At 36.1% G+C, this 18,826-nt stretch overlaps 1 protein-coding gene across 5 annotated transcripts in view; it reads left to right on the top strand.

Annotated features, from left to right (window-relative positions):
* Positions 1-18,826, top strand: part of adgrv1 (adhesion G protein-coupled receptor V1) — a 328,646-nt gene that overhangs the window by 91,842 nt on the left and 217,978 nt on the right. For all 5 annotated transcript variants that reach the window (XR_010003540.1, XR_010003541.1, XM_008103035.3 and 2 more), the window contains exons 37-48: positions 3,264-3,443; positions 4,557-4,720; positions 4,828-4,921; positions 7,384-7,462; positions 9,117-9,255; positions 10,329-10,470; positions 11,327-11,589; positions 13,930-14,105; positions 16,207-16,331; positions 16,610-16,776; positions 17,057-17,203; positions 18,407-18,514. Coding sequence is in view for 3 of the 5 variants with exons in the window: in XM_008103035.3 (XP_008101242.2) it covers positions 3,264-3,443; positions 4,557-4,720; positions 4,828-4,921; positions 7,384-7,462; positions 9,117-9,255; positions 10,329-10,470; positions 11,327-11,589; positions 13,930-14,105; positions 16,207-16,331; positions 16,610-16,776; positions 17,057-17,203; positions 18,407-18,514 (1,784 nt within the window). In the remaining 2 variants the exon portion in view is untranslated. The remainder of the gene's footprint in view (positions 1-3,263; positions 3,444-4,556; positions 4,721-4,827; positions 4,922-7,383; positions 7,463-9,116; positions 9,256-10,328; positions 10,471-11,326; positions 11,590-13,929; positions 14,106-16,206; positions 16,332-16,609; positions 16,777-17,056; positions 17,204-18,406; positions 18,515-18,826) is intronic.

Genomic DNA, 18,826 nt, shown 5'->3' with positions numbered 1-18,826 from the left:
ATTTCGGATATTTCCAAAAATTCATAATGATTCTTAATGTTTCTAAAATGGCGGATGCACATGCGCAATTGCCAAAATAAAAAAAAGGAAACCCGGGGGGGGACTTTTACAGGGCTCTCCCGCCCTCATTTCTTGAGCTATCCTCATCAAATTTGGTACAGTGGGAGATCACATTCAACACTCTTTGCTCAACAAATTGCAGAAAGCTTCCTGTCTCCTATGATTTTTGGTGAATTTTCATAACTTTTTATAATACACTATTTTTCAATATTTGAAGAAACCTGTTCCTGGTTTGAAAGTCTTATTTCCTGTTCAATTAGGTTCTTATTACTGTGAAAGTCCCTCTTCTACTTGTGTAGACTTTGGATTAGAAACGCAGCACACGCCAAGCAATGCCTTGGCAGGAGTGCCACTGTCCTTTGAAAACTATAAATTGCCTTTGAACTTTTTGATCTATGGTGCCACTGGCTGACCTTGTGATTGCCAAAATGAAACTCTGGCCAAGGACTTTGAATTAGAAACGCAGCACACGCCAAGCAATGCCTTGACAGGATTGGCAATGTCCTTTGGAAACTATGTACCCTTTTAGGTTTGAAAACAATGTGTGTCTTTGTGATTGATGCAATAACACTCAGCCCGGGGGCTTGGGATTACAAACGGAGCGTGAGGGAAGCAATGCCCTCGCAGGAACGCACATGTCCTTTGGAAACTCTAACTTCTAATGTCCCCCCCCCCTTTTAGGATTGCTAAGAAGGGCTGATCTAGTGATTGCTAAATTCAAAAAAAAGGCAGAGGTCTTTAGAAATGGAGCGTCAGGAAAGCAATGCCTTGGCGCCCACGTCCTTTTAAAAATAAAAATTGCCTAAAGCCACAGCAAGGACTCTGCCAGATCCCACAAGCCCCAAGCGAATTCCCCCCCCAAAAAATACACACAATATTCAGTCAGCAACAACAGCCAGCCCTTAACAGACCCAACCCCCAGAACACTTAGCCTTCTCTCCCCTCAATGCAGGCGGCTTGATTCCCAGCGCAGCGCGAACCACCCTCTCTGCTTGGTAACCCAGCCCCGAATGGCTTGCCTGGGTTGGGGAGGTTTTTTTTATAGAGGTCTTACACGTGGACACAGAGGACGCTAGCCCCCACCTTTTCCAGCCATCGTGGAAGTCTCTGATTGGCCAGGGAGCGGCGGCCATTTTAGGCTGTGCTAGGCTCCCATTCAAGTTAGGTTGCAAAAACAAAAAAAATTTAAAAAAATATTTTAAAAAAATAAAAAAATATATTTTTTGGAGGAAAAAATTTAACGAAACATTAAGACACAATTAGAGAATGGGCCAGCGATGGTTCGAATTACATTGCTAGTTGCGCCCAGGGACAACGTTTCAATACTCGGTTCAAAAAGCGAGAACATTCCGAAACAATTCCGAAATAAGAATCATAACGAATTTTTGGACAACCCTAGTAATCATACTGGAAGAACATATCAAAGAAGGAGTGGGTCACAAATGCATATACAAAACCGCCTGTCTTGGTTACTAGCACTTTCTGTTTTATAGCTGGGAAACACTGGCTCTGTGGTGATATCTTAATTTGTTTCTGGTGTTTCAGCTGTGATGGTGCTTTTCACACATACAGGTCACCACTTGAAGTTTTGCCCATGTGTGAAATAGCATAATATAAAATCAAAAGAAAATCAGTGGTCAACTGTATTCTATGGGAAACTTATAAGCACAACACTTAGCTGTTGTTTCTTGATAAATGATTCAGAGGCGCTCATGTCTCTGATTTTAACATATAGCTATCATTATTACTACCCACTGGTAGCCATCCATTTTAATTGGATGAATATCAGATTCTGGTATTTTCAGGGAGGCAGAGACGCTTTTGAACCTCTGGCTGGAAGTGGAGGAAGGGAGAAAGGAGAGTCAGCCGCTGTGGATGGGTTTGAAGAGCTGGCCGGTCCAGCCATAATGCCTGTGCCTGCTGCCTGCAGAGGAAAGCTTCCTGCTCCAGTGCTTGGGTGTGATGTGGAGTAGAAGGGGGGGGGGAGGGCATTGTCTCAGGTTGGGGGGGGTGGGTCAAACGAAGAGGAGAAGGGACCTGAAAGAAGGCAGCTTCCTTCCTTCCTTCCTGCATGTATGCACAGACTGTTGGGTGGCCAGACTATAGTTGTGTATGTGTGTGCATGAGTAGTAGACACATCCACACATGTGACTATAGCCCCCCCCCCAAAAAAAAACAGTCTGAGGTACCGTGAACTGGTTCTCTACTTAAAACGTTTGAGGACCCTGCATTATATGGTAAGTGTAGACTAATAATGCAATGCAGTGCATCTAAACCTGTAAGATCTAGCATCCTGGTTTTAGACTTATTAGAAATTACGTCTCCCATATACCTTGCTTCATTCTCTGAGTGTTGTTTCAGACATAGCATCAGTTGCACTCATCCCGCACAAATAAATGGTATTACAAAATTTGGGAGTATTTTCTTTGATAGAAATATAACTTTAAAGGGAATAATACCCTCTCCCCCATCATGCTAAGCTGACAGTGAAATTGTGGAAAATTATGATGTGCTTGTCAGGGTGTGTTTAAAAACATCAACTCCATAGCACCCTGATTTATTGATAATCCTTTGACACTCACCAATTCATCCTTGGTCAGACTACTTGCCCGTCCGGAGAAGCAGTACTGACAAACGACACTTCAGTCGCAAATCAGCTGAACGCAGCTTTATTCCATATATATACAAAGGTATTTACAAGCAGCAAAGTCCATCACTCTTTGTAGACATGCTTTCTCCCTGCCGTTCAGCAAAGCACACACATACTACTGATAAGAGCACATTCCACAGCAGAATGATGAACGTCCTCTCCGGCTGGAAGTCACACCTATTGGCTGTTGAAGACTATCACTCAAACTGGCCTGCCGTTAACACTTAAGATGCTGGAACACATGTCTGGTATACACAGTTGCAAACAGTAAAAACACTTGATTCATCATTTCATTCTTACACCCAAAATAAACCAGCAGCGCTGACTATCTAGCTGGTGCCCCAGAACAGGAGTATCCAAGTTGCAACATTGGGTTGCAACATCATCAATTATAAATACAGTCATTTTAATTATATCATTTCTGATTAATTGCTTTCATTATATTATAAATATAACAGCACCTTGGATAAACACTTAAATTTGATATACTGATTACTTTAAATGTATTCTTGCAGGTGACCACCCTCATAGAATCCATTATTTTGTTTCTCAGGGGTCACTTCTACTGGAGCTGCTGTCCTCGACAGCCAAGGTTATGAAGCAGTTTTGACTGTAGAGGCTAGTGATGAGCCACATGGAGTCTTGAATTTTGCACCTTCATCAAGAATTGTTTTGGTTCAAGAAGGGAACATCACGATTCAGCTTTTCATTAACAGAGAATTTGGATCTCTAGGTTTGTGTATGGTGGAAGTTGTATTTTAAAAAATTGTATGATATAATATTATATTTTAAATTATAATATACTGTTATTGTAATGTCTCTGTAACACAAATCAGGTTGGAATACTCATCCAGATGCCAGATGGATGTGTGTGGTGTGTGTGTGTGTGTGTGTGTGTGTGTATGTATGTATGTATGTATGGATGGATATATGGATAGATAGATATTCTACTTAATGGTCTGGCATAAGTAGCAGCATTTTAGTCCAAGATGCCTGTTACTCAAACTATCCAGCAACAAATACTCTGCTCCCACTCTGATATTGCTACTAGTGTCTCTGCATGCAGTGGTTGCTCCCTGGTTTTCTTTTCTCCTCTCAGAATAGCCTGTCTTATAGTTATTGCTAGCAAAACAGATTGATTTGAGGAATTACTCCTGATCAACTCTGACTCCTTCTACTTTCTGAACAAGGGGATTCGCTCTCACTTTACCCCTAAAGCAACCCCCCATAGGGACAACCTCTTCACTAGCCAGCTTTAATCCTTTGCAGGAAAAAGTACATTTCTTACTTATTTGACTGCTGAACAGAGAGTATTGTTAGTAGGCACATTTCTTCCTGTCTAAGATGATGTTATTTATTCCCTAATCTACTAACTCCCCATATGAAAAAAAAACCATCAGCAGGATTGGAGAATTAAAAAAAATGCGAAAGTTTAAAGACCAGGGTGAGGTTGACTAAGGGAACATCAACAAAAGACTGAAAATGCTTAGTGGGGAAAGAATGTTTCTTTCCTATAATCTGGAGAATCTCCCTGAAATGGAGGAGAAGAGATGGAAAATGAGTTTCCTCCAAAAGATATAGCTACAACCTTGTACAGGAGCATTTCCCGCTGAAATGGGTCATTGTATTTCACTAACATTAGGCATAAACTGTCATACATCTCTGATGCTTTCCTTGAAACTGGGACTCTAGGAAGTGTCATTGTAATCAGTAGCATTGTTAAATAATTTACTTATTAAAGTGTTTTTAATTTCTTATTTATTAAGTATTTTTATTTTACTTCCTCATAATTATACCAAAATTATTATTATTCTACTTGTTTGATAAATAATGATTTGCTCCACAGGTGTCATCAATGTAACCTATACAACAGTTTCAGGATTTCTTGACTTAAAGAATCAGACAGAAGGGATATTGGCCGAACCAGGTGTTGATTATATACCCTTATCAGGATCACTGCTTATAGATGAAGGTGAAACATCAGCAGTCATAAATGTTACTATTTTAGAGGTAAATTGCAATTCCATTTAGCACTGGTTTTGATGGGTGAACAGTTATTTCTTCAGTGTTTGCTGAAGGATAGAAAAGCGAACAGTTACTCTATTTCTGTTTTACAGGACAATGTCCCAGAGATACAAGAATTCTTCCTCGTTAACCTCACATCTGTGGAAATTATCATCCATCCTTCAACATCTTTCCCTCCCAGACTCGGTATAAATTTATAATCTTTGCAAATGGCTTGCTTGTTTGTTTGTAATAACATGCATAATATATAATTTCAAACATTTTTCAATTCCTTTTGTAAAAATAGGAACATGTTTTAAAACTCTTGCTTCAAATTTTCAAAAGACATTTCTATATCAGAAATACAGTTTTAATAATGTAACCCTGTACATTTTATTGGACACATTCTAGAGAATACTAGCTCTCTCAGAATGAGAAGCAAACTGGTTTTACACTGTCCATTCACTTCCACTTTCCTATCCAAAACAATAAACCTGGCTTATGGTGAAGGAGCCCTATCTTAATGCAGAAAGATGATTTATTCCCATTTTGTTTTTCCCTCTTTAACAAAAATACTAAATTGTTAGTCATCTTTCAAGTCTGAGATACTGGCTTGTCTTATTTATTTATTTATTACAATATTTATATCCCGCCCTTCTCACCCAATAGGGGACTCAGGGCAGCTTACAATAAAACACATATATAAATTTGTACAGTACATTGTGAATCAATTAAAAAGTTATTAAATTACATTAGACATTCATAAAAAACACTTACAAAATACAGATAGGCATGTTCGAGTCTTGATATGCATTTTAAGGTAATATTGGTCACTCTTCCATCTCTAGATTTACTCCATCTCAAGGTCTTATTTTATGGAGATATAAACAGTTTGCAAGATTGTAGTAACCAAACAAAGGAAAAAACCCAATAGTTGTTTTTTTTTCTTAGACATTTAATTACAAGTTGTCATGTGAAACAGCTTGTAAGGAAAATTTTTGAAATGAAGTTGCAAAAAAAGACTTATTATCCAAAGTTGGAAATATAAAGGTTTGCAATCTATGTTTCAGTGGTCAGAAGACCTTTACTATTTTAGCTATGCATGCATGTATATTTTATACATGACAACTTCCAGAAAATGTATTCTTGGAAATGAGATCAGATTACACGTTTGGCCGTGTATGTCTACTTAAAGTTTACATTTTACTTTTGACAGCTTTCCTCTATTTTTCTTTTTCTACCCCACTTTTCTTTGTAAAAAGACTTTCAAACTGCAAATTAAATCAAATACCAGAACTGATCGGTTTATTTCACTTGGATATATACTTTGACATTTAAAGTAACCAACTTTATTCAAAGGTTGCCAATGATCAATCAGATTTACAACACAATTCCAGCTATGTTTACTTGGACACATGTCCGTTTGCTTTCAGTGGGACTTCAGACATGTGCATATATGATTACAGAATTATAACAAGATCCTAAGGAGAAATTGATGTTGGACTGTTCCCTCATCAAAGCCTCTAATCAGTCCAAAATCCTATTATAAAATTGAAAGAAGGGCGGAAGTAATAAAAAAGTTAATTGTATCCCACCAAATAGGTTTTTGTATATTTTAAAACAAGATTTCCTCCCATTACAAGTCTCAATGTTAGTCCAAATTCCCATCTGACATGGTTGAGAGTTGAGGGAGCTGTGTATGCAGAAAGATGATGCTTTCACTCCTCATCCACAATTACCCTCTGCCCTGATACACTTTCTTTTCTCCTACGTGGAGTCCCATCTTTGTATTAGGAGCCACTTTGTAAATATCTGTGTTTCTGTATCTTTCTGACTAGAAAATGGCAAGATAAGACTCTGAGATCAGATAATCTCCATCGAATTCAGCATTTAGAGTGCATATTCTGATCAATTATGTCCTATGCATTTTTGGACAAGCGATAGCATATAGATAGTATACATTGGTAGTGGTTTGATATTACTGAAACTGCCTACAAAATTCTGAGTATCCATGAGATACTTGGAACTCTCTTGTAGAAAGTTTTGATGTCTTCCTCTGAGCTGAGGACTAAAACCCGGTAGCAGAGAATTCATTTGGCATGTGTTTCCATTGTTTTTGGCCAGCTTGGCTTTGCTAAATACTTTAGCAAAGTGAATGTTTCATAATGTTTCCTAGACTTAAAAAAAGTTTCTTACTGTAAACACTAAACAGCTAATGTTTTAAATTTAATTTCTTTTGTTCATCTGCTTATAGAGTTCACTGGGTTAATTCATTACAAACTGAAAGGTAAATGGAAAAATGTATTTGTTTGAAACCTGTGTCCTAGAGGTAGCATAGAGAAATTTTAGTTTTTATTTTATTGTTAGATATCTTTGCTCTTATTTCCATTCAGTGGTCTCATGTTTCTGCTTTTAAAATCAGGCAGCCCACATGCTTCATGAGTTAATCTTTCTGTGTGTATCACATTATATATGTACAAACCACATACACACAACACACACACCAATGTCTCAATCACTTTAGGTTTATTTTTTTGGTCAACTGTAAAAACATAAAACCAGTTTTGTTGTTTTCCTGTCCAGAATTCAGCGTCATTTTTTTCTGTCCTAAATATTGCTAAGATATTTATTCAAGTCTTACACAATTTTAAAATTTACTTTACATTTAGATGTAAATGGTTTGGCAGCACAGATTATTATTGATGCAAATGATGGCGTGAGAGGAGTAATTGGCTGGCAAAACAAAACGTAAGTCTTAGCGTTAAAGTTAAGCTATTCAATTGCTTTCATTTGCTTTGAGTATTTCTTCAGATGGCATGGGCATAATGCAGCACTTTCTTGGAGGCACTATCTAGATTATTTCTGGATGACAGCTATGGTCCAGAGAAGGACACCAGTGTTTCCAGATTGCTTTGGCACAGTCTTGTCAAAGTCTAAATGGCTCTTAGTTTCTATCAGTCAAGATAATAATTTGAGTAGACAACTCTATGTTTCTTTTTTTAAAATGCTTTTTTCTGAATCGTCCAATGTAATATAGGGATAGATCAGAGACTTTATAATCATAGATGCTAACTGCTAAACAACAAGGTCTGGTCTCTATTGTATACTAAACAGCCCATGATAAAAATATAATCACTCAAGAATGGGAATATAATTCTTCATTATTTTTTCCTTGAATGAGGAAAAGAACTCATTTAACCATTTTTTTCACACTATGAGAAAGTAATTGAAAATCTGTTTTCAAAACATATTCACAGGTTGGGATTTATTGTGTGCAACAATTTCCACATGTTTGTTTTTCACAAGAAACAATCTTTCTATGCAAATAATACTTTTTGTATGGAAATACAGTAGAGTCTCACTTATCCAACATAAACGGGCCGGCAGAATGTTGGATAAGCGAATATGTTGCATAATAAGGAGAGATTAAGGAAAAGCCTATTAAACATCAAGTTAGATTATGATTTTACAAATGAAGCACCAAAATATCATGTGAGACAACAAATTTGAAAAAAAAGTAGTTCAATACGCAGTAATGCTATGTAGTAATTACTGTATTTACGAATTTAGCACCAAAATATCACGATGTATTGAAAACATTGACTACAAAAATGCGTTGGATAATTCAGAACGTTGGATAAGTGAATGTTGGATAAGTGAGACTCTACTGTAGTATTTTCTATGCAAAAAATGCTATTCCCTTTGCAGAAATATTGTTCCCTGCACAAAACAACTATGTTCAAATTTTATGCAGAATAAGTTTTACTGCATAAAGATTCTCATCAGTCCAGGACTCTACTTTGAAAGGTTTTTTGATACTCAGTAGAATATTTCATACCATGTTTTGAATAATTTTTGATATTCTTTCTATTTCTACCTGGACACTCTTTATGTGCAGAGACCTATATTGAAATGTTCACATTTAAAGCAAGCCTAATTGTGGCAACTGAGCATTCAGGCTTGCTTTCAAAGTGATATATTTGAAACATTTGCTTTGAAAATAAAATGGCTAGGGACCATGTTACCATGAAGGTTTGGGTGAAAGGTGTAGGATAAATGTGATATAAGTATAATGTAAAATACCTAGATTAAAACTTCGTCATGACTTATTCAAAGACCTGATCAGAACCTTGTAAAACTAGTGCATTCTGAAGTAGACAATAAAGAAATAAGGATGCCCAATACAGTCAAATTGCTGTTTCAAACACAGTATTTAATTTCATGTACTTGTTTGCAGTAAGGAGCTGGTGTTCACAAATAAAATATCTTTGCACTACAATCTTGTACTGATACTGACTTTCCACAAAAATTAATTCTGTTAAGCATATGAGTATTCCTAAAGAAGTCATATACTTGTTGCCAGTGAAGATAACGGGGGACATTTCTTCTTTCCCCCTCTCAGTTTTGAAATAAATGAACTGGATAGAAGCTTGACATTAGTGATATTCCGGGACCGAGGTTCTTATGGTGATGTGTCCTTGTTCTTGTATGCTCAGAATCTGGAAGCACATCAGGGACTGGACTTTAATATATCCTCAAGGGTAAGAACTGGCCACAATGCAATATTATTCAATATACCACCTAGTTAGCTATCTTGTTCCAGAGATACAATATCACCAGATATAATGCAATATGCTTATTTAGACTTCCCAAGTTCTTGAATGGAAATATTATTATCAAGTACTGAGACCTTGTCCACAAACATTTGACAAGAGAAAGTGCAAACCTTTTGATAAAATCAAGATCTATTGCATTTTGATTCCTTTACAAATGCAAGTCCAAAGAAACTGACTGCACAATGATACAACTGTAACCCAACTTTCAATCCCAACCTCTATATATTAATGTAAAGATCAGGAATAATTTGCACATATATAGCTCCACACAAATATGTTATTTGTGCATATGAAATACAGGGTGTTTGAAAAAGAACTCCCTAGTTTAAAGTTAAAACACATTAAAACTTGGGAGTTCTTTTTCAAACACCCTGTATATGTTTCCGAATGACATGGGAAGAGAATCTGTAAGCACATAACAGTCTATTTTGAAGAACTAGTCTGTTTGAAGAAAAAAAGTACATTAAAAATGCTTTGAAATACACATTTGAAGATACATTTCAAAAGTATTTTCTCACACCATTATACCTTCTGAATATATTTCATCTATATATGTGTGTATATAAGCCTATTAGATTTTATAATATACATTTAAAATGCAGTTTGCAATACATTTTAAAGACAACTGCATTTTGAAATCTGGGGATATTCATGATTTGAAAGATACTTGAATTTCTATGTACACATTAGTGTGGGGAGTCTGTGCCGACTCTGTTTTTACCAGAATTCACAAAGATAAAATGCTTCAGGAACCCCTTCCTGTAAGTGTAGAAGTTTCTGACCATATGAATAATTTGAAGTCTGGAGAAGAAGAAATCAAGCATAATCCTATGTGTCGTTTGCAAAAGTACACATGCATCAATTGTAGACTTGTTTGTCATCTGAAAAAGGATTCTAATGCTTCTGATTATTACCAGTTACATTTTTATTTTTTAAAAATTCTTATATTTCAAAATTTCATTTGTTAAAATATTGTGCCCTATATGTTTTGTTATTAGACTCTTTCTTTTACTGATGGAGAACGGTATAAATCTGTTGATGTTATCATTTTTGATGATGATATTCCTGAAGGAGATGAGAGATTCCAACTAATTTTAGCAAATCCATCCCTTGGACTGGAGTTGGGAGAAAACACAACAGGTAATAAATTACTAAAGATGTTACTAATTCATCATGTTGTTGTTGCAGAATTCTACAAGCCATTGTTGGAAGTAATGGGTAATTATATATTTTTCTTCAAGGTCATGAAATTGCAAGTAAAAGAATAGACTGGACATTGGCCATTTCTCATTACAGTATTTGTTTCAAGACGCAGTTGCAGAATCTGTCGGATACAATAGAAATGTTAGCTTGGTGACTTATCTCTTGATTTTGAGACATTTTTGACACCTCTAGAAATTATTTTTATTTGATTTCATAAAAGTATAGTTAGCATTGCTGCACTGTCTGTGATTCTGACCAGTTTTGTGATGGCCATTGTAGCAATGTATGTGGAATTAATATTTTTCACTGCTTAATTAAATTAAATGCTTTATTTTGGGCTAAAAATACACAAATTGAGTTTAAAGTTTATTCTCTTGCTCCGATCCCTACTCAGAAACAGATTTTAAAGAGAAACTTTAATACAGTGGCTCTACTAATGAATATCCCTTCTCCTTACATCTCCCTCACATCTATGGAGAGCTAGAAAATCCTTGGACACAATTTTGGAGAAGCATGGAGGCCTATGAGGAAAAAGAGCAAAAGTTAGCTCTATGTTGCTTGTCATGTGTTATGAATCCCATTGAATTCAGTGGAACGTATGTCAGAATAGACTTGTGTGAAACTTAATTGTTTATCTTGTTCAAAATAGAACATTTATAAATATGAAGTTTATAAGAAGTGTTAATAATTTTGAATTAGATGAGATAATCTGACCATTCCTGGTGCATATATCATATATAGATAAGATTATCCTAGTTGTATAGTAATCATTACATTCATTTTCTATCCAAAGCTACAATTACTATCCTTGCAAATGATGATGGCCATGGAGTTTTATCTTTCAACAACAGTGAACATTTCTTTCTAAGAGAGCAGACAGCACTACATTTGACGGAAAGTATTGCGGTGCTGACCGTTGTCAGGGAACCCCCTCAAGGAATATTTGGCACTGTGACTGTCCAATATCTTGTTCGAGAAATAAATTCTTCTGAAGCATCTGTAGATTTGATACCATCACAAGGCTATATTGTTTTAGAAGAGGGAGTCAGATTCAAGGTAATATGCTGGTAGTTTTTATAAAATGAAATTCATTATAAAATGAAATACATATCTCATTGTTTAAGCAGACTCTCCTGAAATAAATTGCATTTCTGAGTGGACATGTATAGTAGTGCAACCTAACTTAATAAAGAGTATTAAAAATGAACAAAAAGAAATGCTTGGTTTAAGAGCCTATTGGTATGTGAAACAGACATAGGCATCAGATTGGGAAAAATTCTGGTTTGTACAGCTTTAGTCTATAGTGCAGTGATGTCCCAGAATGCAGAAAAAACTCTAAACTACAAATGCTAGAATTCTAGACATAGCTGGCACTTTTAAATACAATGCAACTTATTTTTGAGTGAGCATCAGTTGTTATGGTTTACATATTTTTGCTATGTTATTAGCACATCACAGAGGTGCATAGTGTTGTAAATCTCTGATGCACCAGCTGATTTTTTAGAACATGATAGACATTCCAAAATTATGTACATAACCTCACTGTCTGAAATGCTATGGTCAGAGTTCTATCATCTAATTTTACTGTTTAATTTTTAAAGTTTGGAGGCAATACATTCTATGTAATGACCTTATTTTGTTGGCAACAACCACATCCCATGGAAATAATGCTATTGCTTCCATGATATAATGCAGTAAGAAGTTCTAACATTTGTATGATTTCTTGTCTTTGTCTGACTTCTGTACAAGGCCAATAGAACCATTTCCAGAAATAACAGTGTCATTCTGGATTATTACTGTTATTAAAACACATGTCTGCAAAACAATGGTGCTTGAACACTCTAGGAACTGACAGCATTTTAAAGGGTGCTTGCATTGATCTTTGGGAGAAGCTGTAAAGTCTGTGTATTAAACAAAGTTTAAATCACTTTTGCACCCTACCATCATAGGAACACTATATGATATTAGGATATACAAATATGTTATTCTTAATAATAAAATAAAATTAAGGTGATGCTCATTTACTTCCTTTAAAAAACAATAAAGTTCATAAATACACCCCCATAGTGCCAGGAGTCTGACATTATTCCATATGGATAATTACATTGTGACAAAGAATATCTAACCTGTCAATTAAAAGATTCTGTGTCCAATTAATTTTTAAATGAAGCTGTAAAACTTCAGCAGTTATTGTTGCCATTGTAATTGCTATCAGTTTCTGACAGATTTTTGTAGGAATTTGGATAAATTCCCATCTAAATTCCTTAAAGCAACTCTTTTAGTATGCCATCTGTTCCTGGGGATTTATTTTTCCCAGGTGCTTTACGAGCAGCTTCCATTTTACTTTCTAAAATTCTGGGTTGCTCATCAAATAGAAATCTCTAAGCAGGAATTCACTACTATTTCCATATGTTTTATACAATTCTTTAGTGCAGTGGTTCTCATACTTTTAAAGCCACAAAGACCTTTTTGAAGGAAAAGTTTTTCGTGGAGCCCAAAGAACTTGTGGGGCCTTATTACATTTTAAAATTGAAAAATGGGCTGATGCAGTGGCAGATGAGTGGAGAATGTTTGTATGAACTAACTGGGGGAAAAATGAACAAATTTCTATACACACTGCAGAGATCTTGTTTGTATTGCGAAAGAAAGAAAGAAAGAAAGAAAGAAAGAAAGAAAGAAAGAAAGAAAGAAAGAAAGAACAATACAATACTTAAAATGCACAAGGCCCCATGGGCCATGCTGGTAAGGGGGAGCGAGGGGATCTATAGGGCCCCTGTGGAGCCCCTGACTGTGCTTCGAGCTCCACGGAGCACAGTTTGAGAACCGCTGCTTTAGTGTATTCCTTCTATTGTTTTTTATTATTGTTTTGTCTTGATCATATGGTTTGGCAATTTGGTGGTCATACAGTATTGTTATACTTGTTGAAATAATTAATTATTAATTTTAAAAATCTTCTTTCTACTGTGAGAAAGCATTTGAAATTTTGAAGCCTATTCAGAAGTCAGAGCTTATTTCTTATGTACACGTTACTCTGACAGGTCATCTATGAGTGTCAGTCTCCACTACTGTTGCTAACTAACTACCATCTCTTTTGCAAAAGCCTGCCTGTTTGACTTGAGAGACATAATCAGTAGGAATGCTACTGGTAACAATTTTGCTTCCTACTCAATAGGATCAAACAGCCCCACAACTAAAGAAAGGTAATGTAATCATTCATCAGCAATCATTACATGTATCAATATCATTTAAGACTGCAGTCCTTCTTACTGAGAGGAAAGGTCTAGTGGGTTCAATGGGACTGATCTCTGAGTGTGAATAGATGATTGCAGTGTTAATATTACATTTTCATTTCTAATTAATTTAATATTTTTTCTGTTAATACAATTTTTCTTACAGACATTGCTTATTACTGCCATACTAGATGCTGAACCAGAAATGGAGGAACATTTCATTGTTACTCTGTTTAATCCAACTGGTGGAGCCAGGCTAGGCACAAGAACAGAAATTTTTCTCACAGTGCTGCAAAACCAGGCCCCATTGGGACTTTTCAGCATCTATCCAGTTTCAGATAGGTATATCATCCTGCTTTTTCAGTAAATACAATCTTTTGTTTTTTTGTACATAGATTTGTATTTTATTTATTTATATCAAAATAAAGACACATGCAAATATAAATATTAGTGTATATAAATATGTTGGTCACAAAATGTCAAAGATACTTCATTGGGGGTTGCCGCGATGCTCTTGATGTGCCTCTCCTGGCACCTGGCCTCTCAGGAAGAAACTCCAGATACCACACCAGGATTCTGGATCCATGCCAAACACCCATAAGGTTGTAACAGAGTGAGCATCGAATAGCAACATACTAATAATGAATCAAACACATGCCACACACAACACAGGCATTACAGGGTGGGACAACTGTCAGAAGGTGACTTGTTTGGAGCATTGCTAGCTTCTCCTTTCATGCACCAGGAGCTGATCTGGGTGAAAACACCTGCTCTTGTTCAAGTTGCTCCCAACAGCCAATCAGGTTGAATCGCCTCACTCAAATTGATTGGCTGGCACATTCGTGCCTTCTATAGCACAAAGTCTGCTGGGAAGGCGAAGCCTGATACTACTGCATGACAGCCCCCTCTCTAACTGGCACTCTGTCTGTCCTGCAATGGCCCTGGTTCGGGTAAGTTGGATAGTTGAATTTCTACATGAATTAGACTAGAGGATACTTTCAGGGATGTTAGTGTTTGTCTTTTTTGTTCTTGCAAAAAAGAACAAATCATTTGGCTTTATCCCTGCTGGAGAGAAAATGAATATATCTGCACACCTCTTGACCATTATTCACTGATCCTGAAATGTTTTGCAAAATTATTCTGTGCATTGTGTGGTTCCGCACCAAAAAACTATGTGGTTTCACAGTAAAAAAAAAAAAAGTTTCTGAACAACTATGTTTGGTTTTTTTTGCAAGGTTGCAGTTTTTGTGCAAAAAACAGTACTGTTGTATAATAGAAATTTTGTGTGGAAAACTGAAATCTTGCACAACAAAATCATATATCTATGTTTTGTGAAAGACTTTTTGTTTGTGTGTGCATGATATTTGTTGTGCAAGATTGCTAATTTTTGGCACAATATGTTTCTCTGATCACCCACTACTTTCAATAGGCGTGGAATGGCCAAGAGGAAGGAGACTGTGATGGCTCTATGGGAGGTTGTGGGAGTTGATGAATGGCCAACTGTAGAGAAGTTCTGCACATGGAAGTGCTATTCTATGCTGGACCATATAGGTTGTAGCTGATAGGTTTACTAAGCATATAATTGTTTTCTGATGGTTTGTATTCAGTTTAATGTGACATATTTCCAAGTAAGTGTGCAGGATTTTCCACAATTGTATCATTATTGTGAGTGTAGTGCTATGCATTAACGAAATGATATCATTGGTAATCCATTGGTGTTTTCCTTAAAATGACCTAAGAAGAATTCAGAAATAAAGAACAATGAGATTTTCCACATATTCAGAGATCTAATGTTGTATATATATAACTAGCTGTGCCCAGCCACGCGTTGCTGTGGTGAAGTATGGTGGTATGGGAAAGAAAGTATTGAGGAATTGGTGGTAGTTAAGGTAAAGGGTAAAGGTTTTCCCCTGACATTAAGTCCATTATAAATGGGTTATATAGCTGTGTGGAAGGGCCTTGAGTCTACACTGCCATATAATCCAGTTCAAATCTGATAATCTGTATTTATAGGCAGTGTGGAAGAGGCCTAAGTGAGGCCTAACTCTGCCTGTCCCCTGGGGGCTGAGTGGGTTGCTAGGAGACCAAGTTGGCAGAGCTTAGCCTTCTAACTGGCAGCAATTAGATAAAAACATTTATTCCTCTCCCTCTAATTAGGATTTTATATTTCCTTTCTTTTTGTTGTATGAACATAGAGGCATGGATGAGGGGTTGTGCTGCCAAGTTTAGTGTTTCTGGAATGTGTAGTTTTGTTGTTTTGTCCTAGGCCGAAATTTCATTACCCTTTTATATATATAGATAACAGATATTATGAATAGGTACGTTGTTTTTATTTTGTAATTTATTCTGTTACATATTTCCAGCCTGCCTATTAGCCTCTTCTGATCCTAGACTTATGACAGATACTCATTTCTTTATTTCCTTATTGGTCTTGACATTTTAGGACAACTTCTCTTATCATTGAAGAAGCCAATACTACAGTCTACTTGAATGTATCCCGGAGCAATGGGATCGACACATCAGTGAGTGTGGAATGGGAAACACTGTCTGATACTGCATTTGGGATAAGTAAGTCAATTTGAATAGATATTTAAGTCACTTCTTACAATTCGTCCAATGAAACAAAGAAAATTGGATGTACCCAATGGCTTTTGGATTGTTTTACTGGTGTCACTGCCTGTACATCTATCACTATTTTGCTTACTTTCTTCTTGGGCAAATATATTCACTCATTTATGATCACAAGTATTTACATTAAGGTGTCACCACTACACCAATGTTGGGTTTTCTTCCCTTGTGTTCTGGCAATCTACATAATAACTGGGCGTATTTTCTTCTTCTTTCAGAAGGTGGTTTAAGTGTGTTATCCACTCTACAAAGTTTTGTGGAAGATCCAATATCTAGCTGGTGTTTCTTTACAGCAGAAGACCGTTTATATGGTATATTGTTGAGAAGGAATCCAGCTGTCAAGTCTTCAGTATACCAGTGGCAGGGTGTTTTGGTACCCATTGAGGTAAATACAGCTAGAAAAATACTCTTGTGTATCAAATAAAACAAAAAATATACCCGAGAGTAATCTGAAACACTCTTAGTGGTACATGAAAGATTGCACTAAGAATAGTAGTTACTTAATAGCATATTTCATGCTGTTAACAATACTGTTCTCTGACTCTAATATAATACTTCTCTAACTTCATATAATGCTAAACATTCATTTTGTTGTAAAACAATTGTTTATGTATAGGTTTTCTGTGGAGGAACTTCAGTTGTCAGTTTTATTTTTCTGTTTTTAGGAATTTAGTATTGAGTACCCTTTTCACTGCATTGCATTTCAAATCAATGACTCCCCCTACCTAATAATTATGCAAGATGGAACAAATCAGTTTGAATCTTCTGACAACATTGTGTATGCCTTCACCACTGGACTGCAGTTACTACAGGTAACTAAACTAATCTAAAATAACCTTCTTTTTTTTAAAACCAAACCATATGCTTTTAGGCGTGTTGCAGACATCTCTTTCCCACATTGCAAGGAATATTTATCCTTGCAAGATTATTTCATCAAAAGCCATGACATATATCCTGAATGAGAATAGCTGTGCTAAGAGGGCAAAGTGGGCAATGAGTAGTTTGACACATGCTTTCCCATACAGCATCCTCTGTGATTCATTTCTCAGATTGCATTCTTAACAGAGTCCTCCAAGTCTTTCTGGACCTCTGCCACAGACTCTTCTCTAACCTCCACCCCCTCCCCAGTTTTTAGAGCATCTCATGACCAGTTTTTAAGTAAGCCTCCGGTGGCCTAGGGGATAAAAGCCTCGTGACTTGAAGGTTAGGTTGCTGACCTGAAGGCTGCCAGGTTCGAATCCCACCTGGGGAGAGCGCAGATGAGCTCCCTCTATCAGCTCCAGCTCCATGCGGGGACATGAGAGAAGCCTCCCACAAGGATGGTAAAACATTAAAACATCCGGGCATCCCCTGGGCAACGTCCTTGCAGACAGCCAATTCTCTCACTCCAGAAGCAACTCCGGTTGCTCCTGACACGAAGAAAAAAAAAAGTAAGCAGAAGCTGGATGGCTGTCCGTCAGGAGTACTTTGATTGTATTTTCCCACATGGCATGGGGTTGGATTGGGTGGCCCTTGTGGTCTCTTCCAACTCTATGATTTCTGTGAATTCCTTAAGTAAGATAACATATTAAATTAATTATAATGCTAAATAAAGGAATTGGTGGGAAGAATTAATATAGAATCCAAAATTAAAAATAACTATCAATTTTAAAAGGTTTAACCATCAAATGCTTGTTCAATGTGCTAAAGATTGCAGTTATTTTTTTTAAAAAAAAAGAAAATCCTTCAGTGTGAAAACAAAAAACATTGTGATGCTGATGCTATTTGGAACACTTGCATATCTGATTTCAAGTATTTAAAAAGTATTATGAGAACAGATTCTATTTAGGTTGGCCTTAACTGTAACCTTCAAATCATATGCAGTCATGGCTACAAGGGAAATAATATTAAAATGAAATTATATAGTATTATTACATCTTACAAACATTAGTTTTACAATATTAGCTAGTTAAACAAAAGAAATACATTTCTGTAATTCTTAAATTATGTCATTAAAATTGTTTATTTTCTTACAGATACAGTCCATCACTGTACCATGCAGCACTGATATAAAGCATTTCAGTTTGGACCTTAGTCATTACTTGATTATTGCTAGTTGTGTCTCTGAATCTAAATCTCTCCAGGTTGGGTTTCTTTTTCCTTGATCCTTGTGTATACAGAGCTAGTTTATAGTTCAGACTGTTGGGATTAATGAACTGAAATTTTCCAAGAATCAACATTTTAGAATTTAAAAAAGCAGTTACAATCTTGGGAAAAAGCAGGATGATTCTGAAAGTGTGATTTCCAAATGAAAAAATAGAATACTATCATCTTAGCTTTCTTATAAAAAGAGAGCCAGAGCTCTTAGTTTATATGTTATTATGGTCAGAATCCTGTTAGTGTGTTACACATGTATAAAGTTTTGCATGAAAACAGTCAGATATTTCTGTCTAATG

Source organism: Anolis carolinensis, chromosome 2 (genome assembly GCF_035594765.1).
Source record: "Anolis carolinensis isolate JA03-04 chromosome 2, rAnoCar3.1.pri, whole genome shotgun sequence".
Taxonomy (NCBI): domain Eukaryota; kingdom Metazoa; phylum Chordata; class Lepidosauria; order Squamata; family Dactyloidae; genus Anolis; species Anolis carolinensis.
The sequence above is the reverse complement of the archived record's forward strand: the minus strand, read 5'-3'. Positions and strand labels throughout refer to the sequence as shown.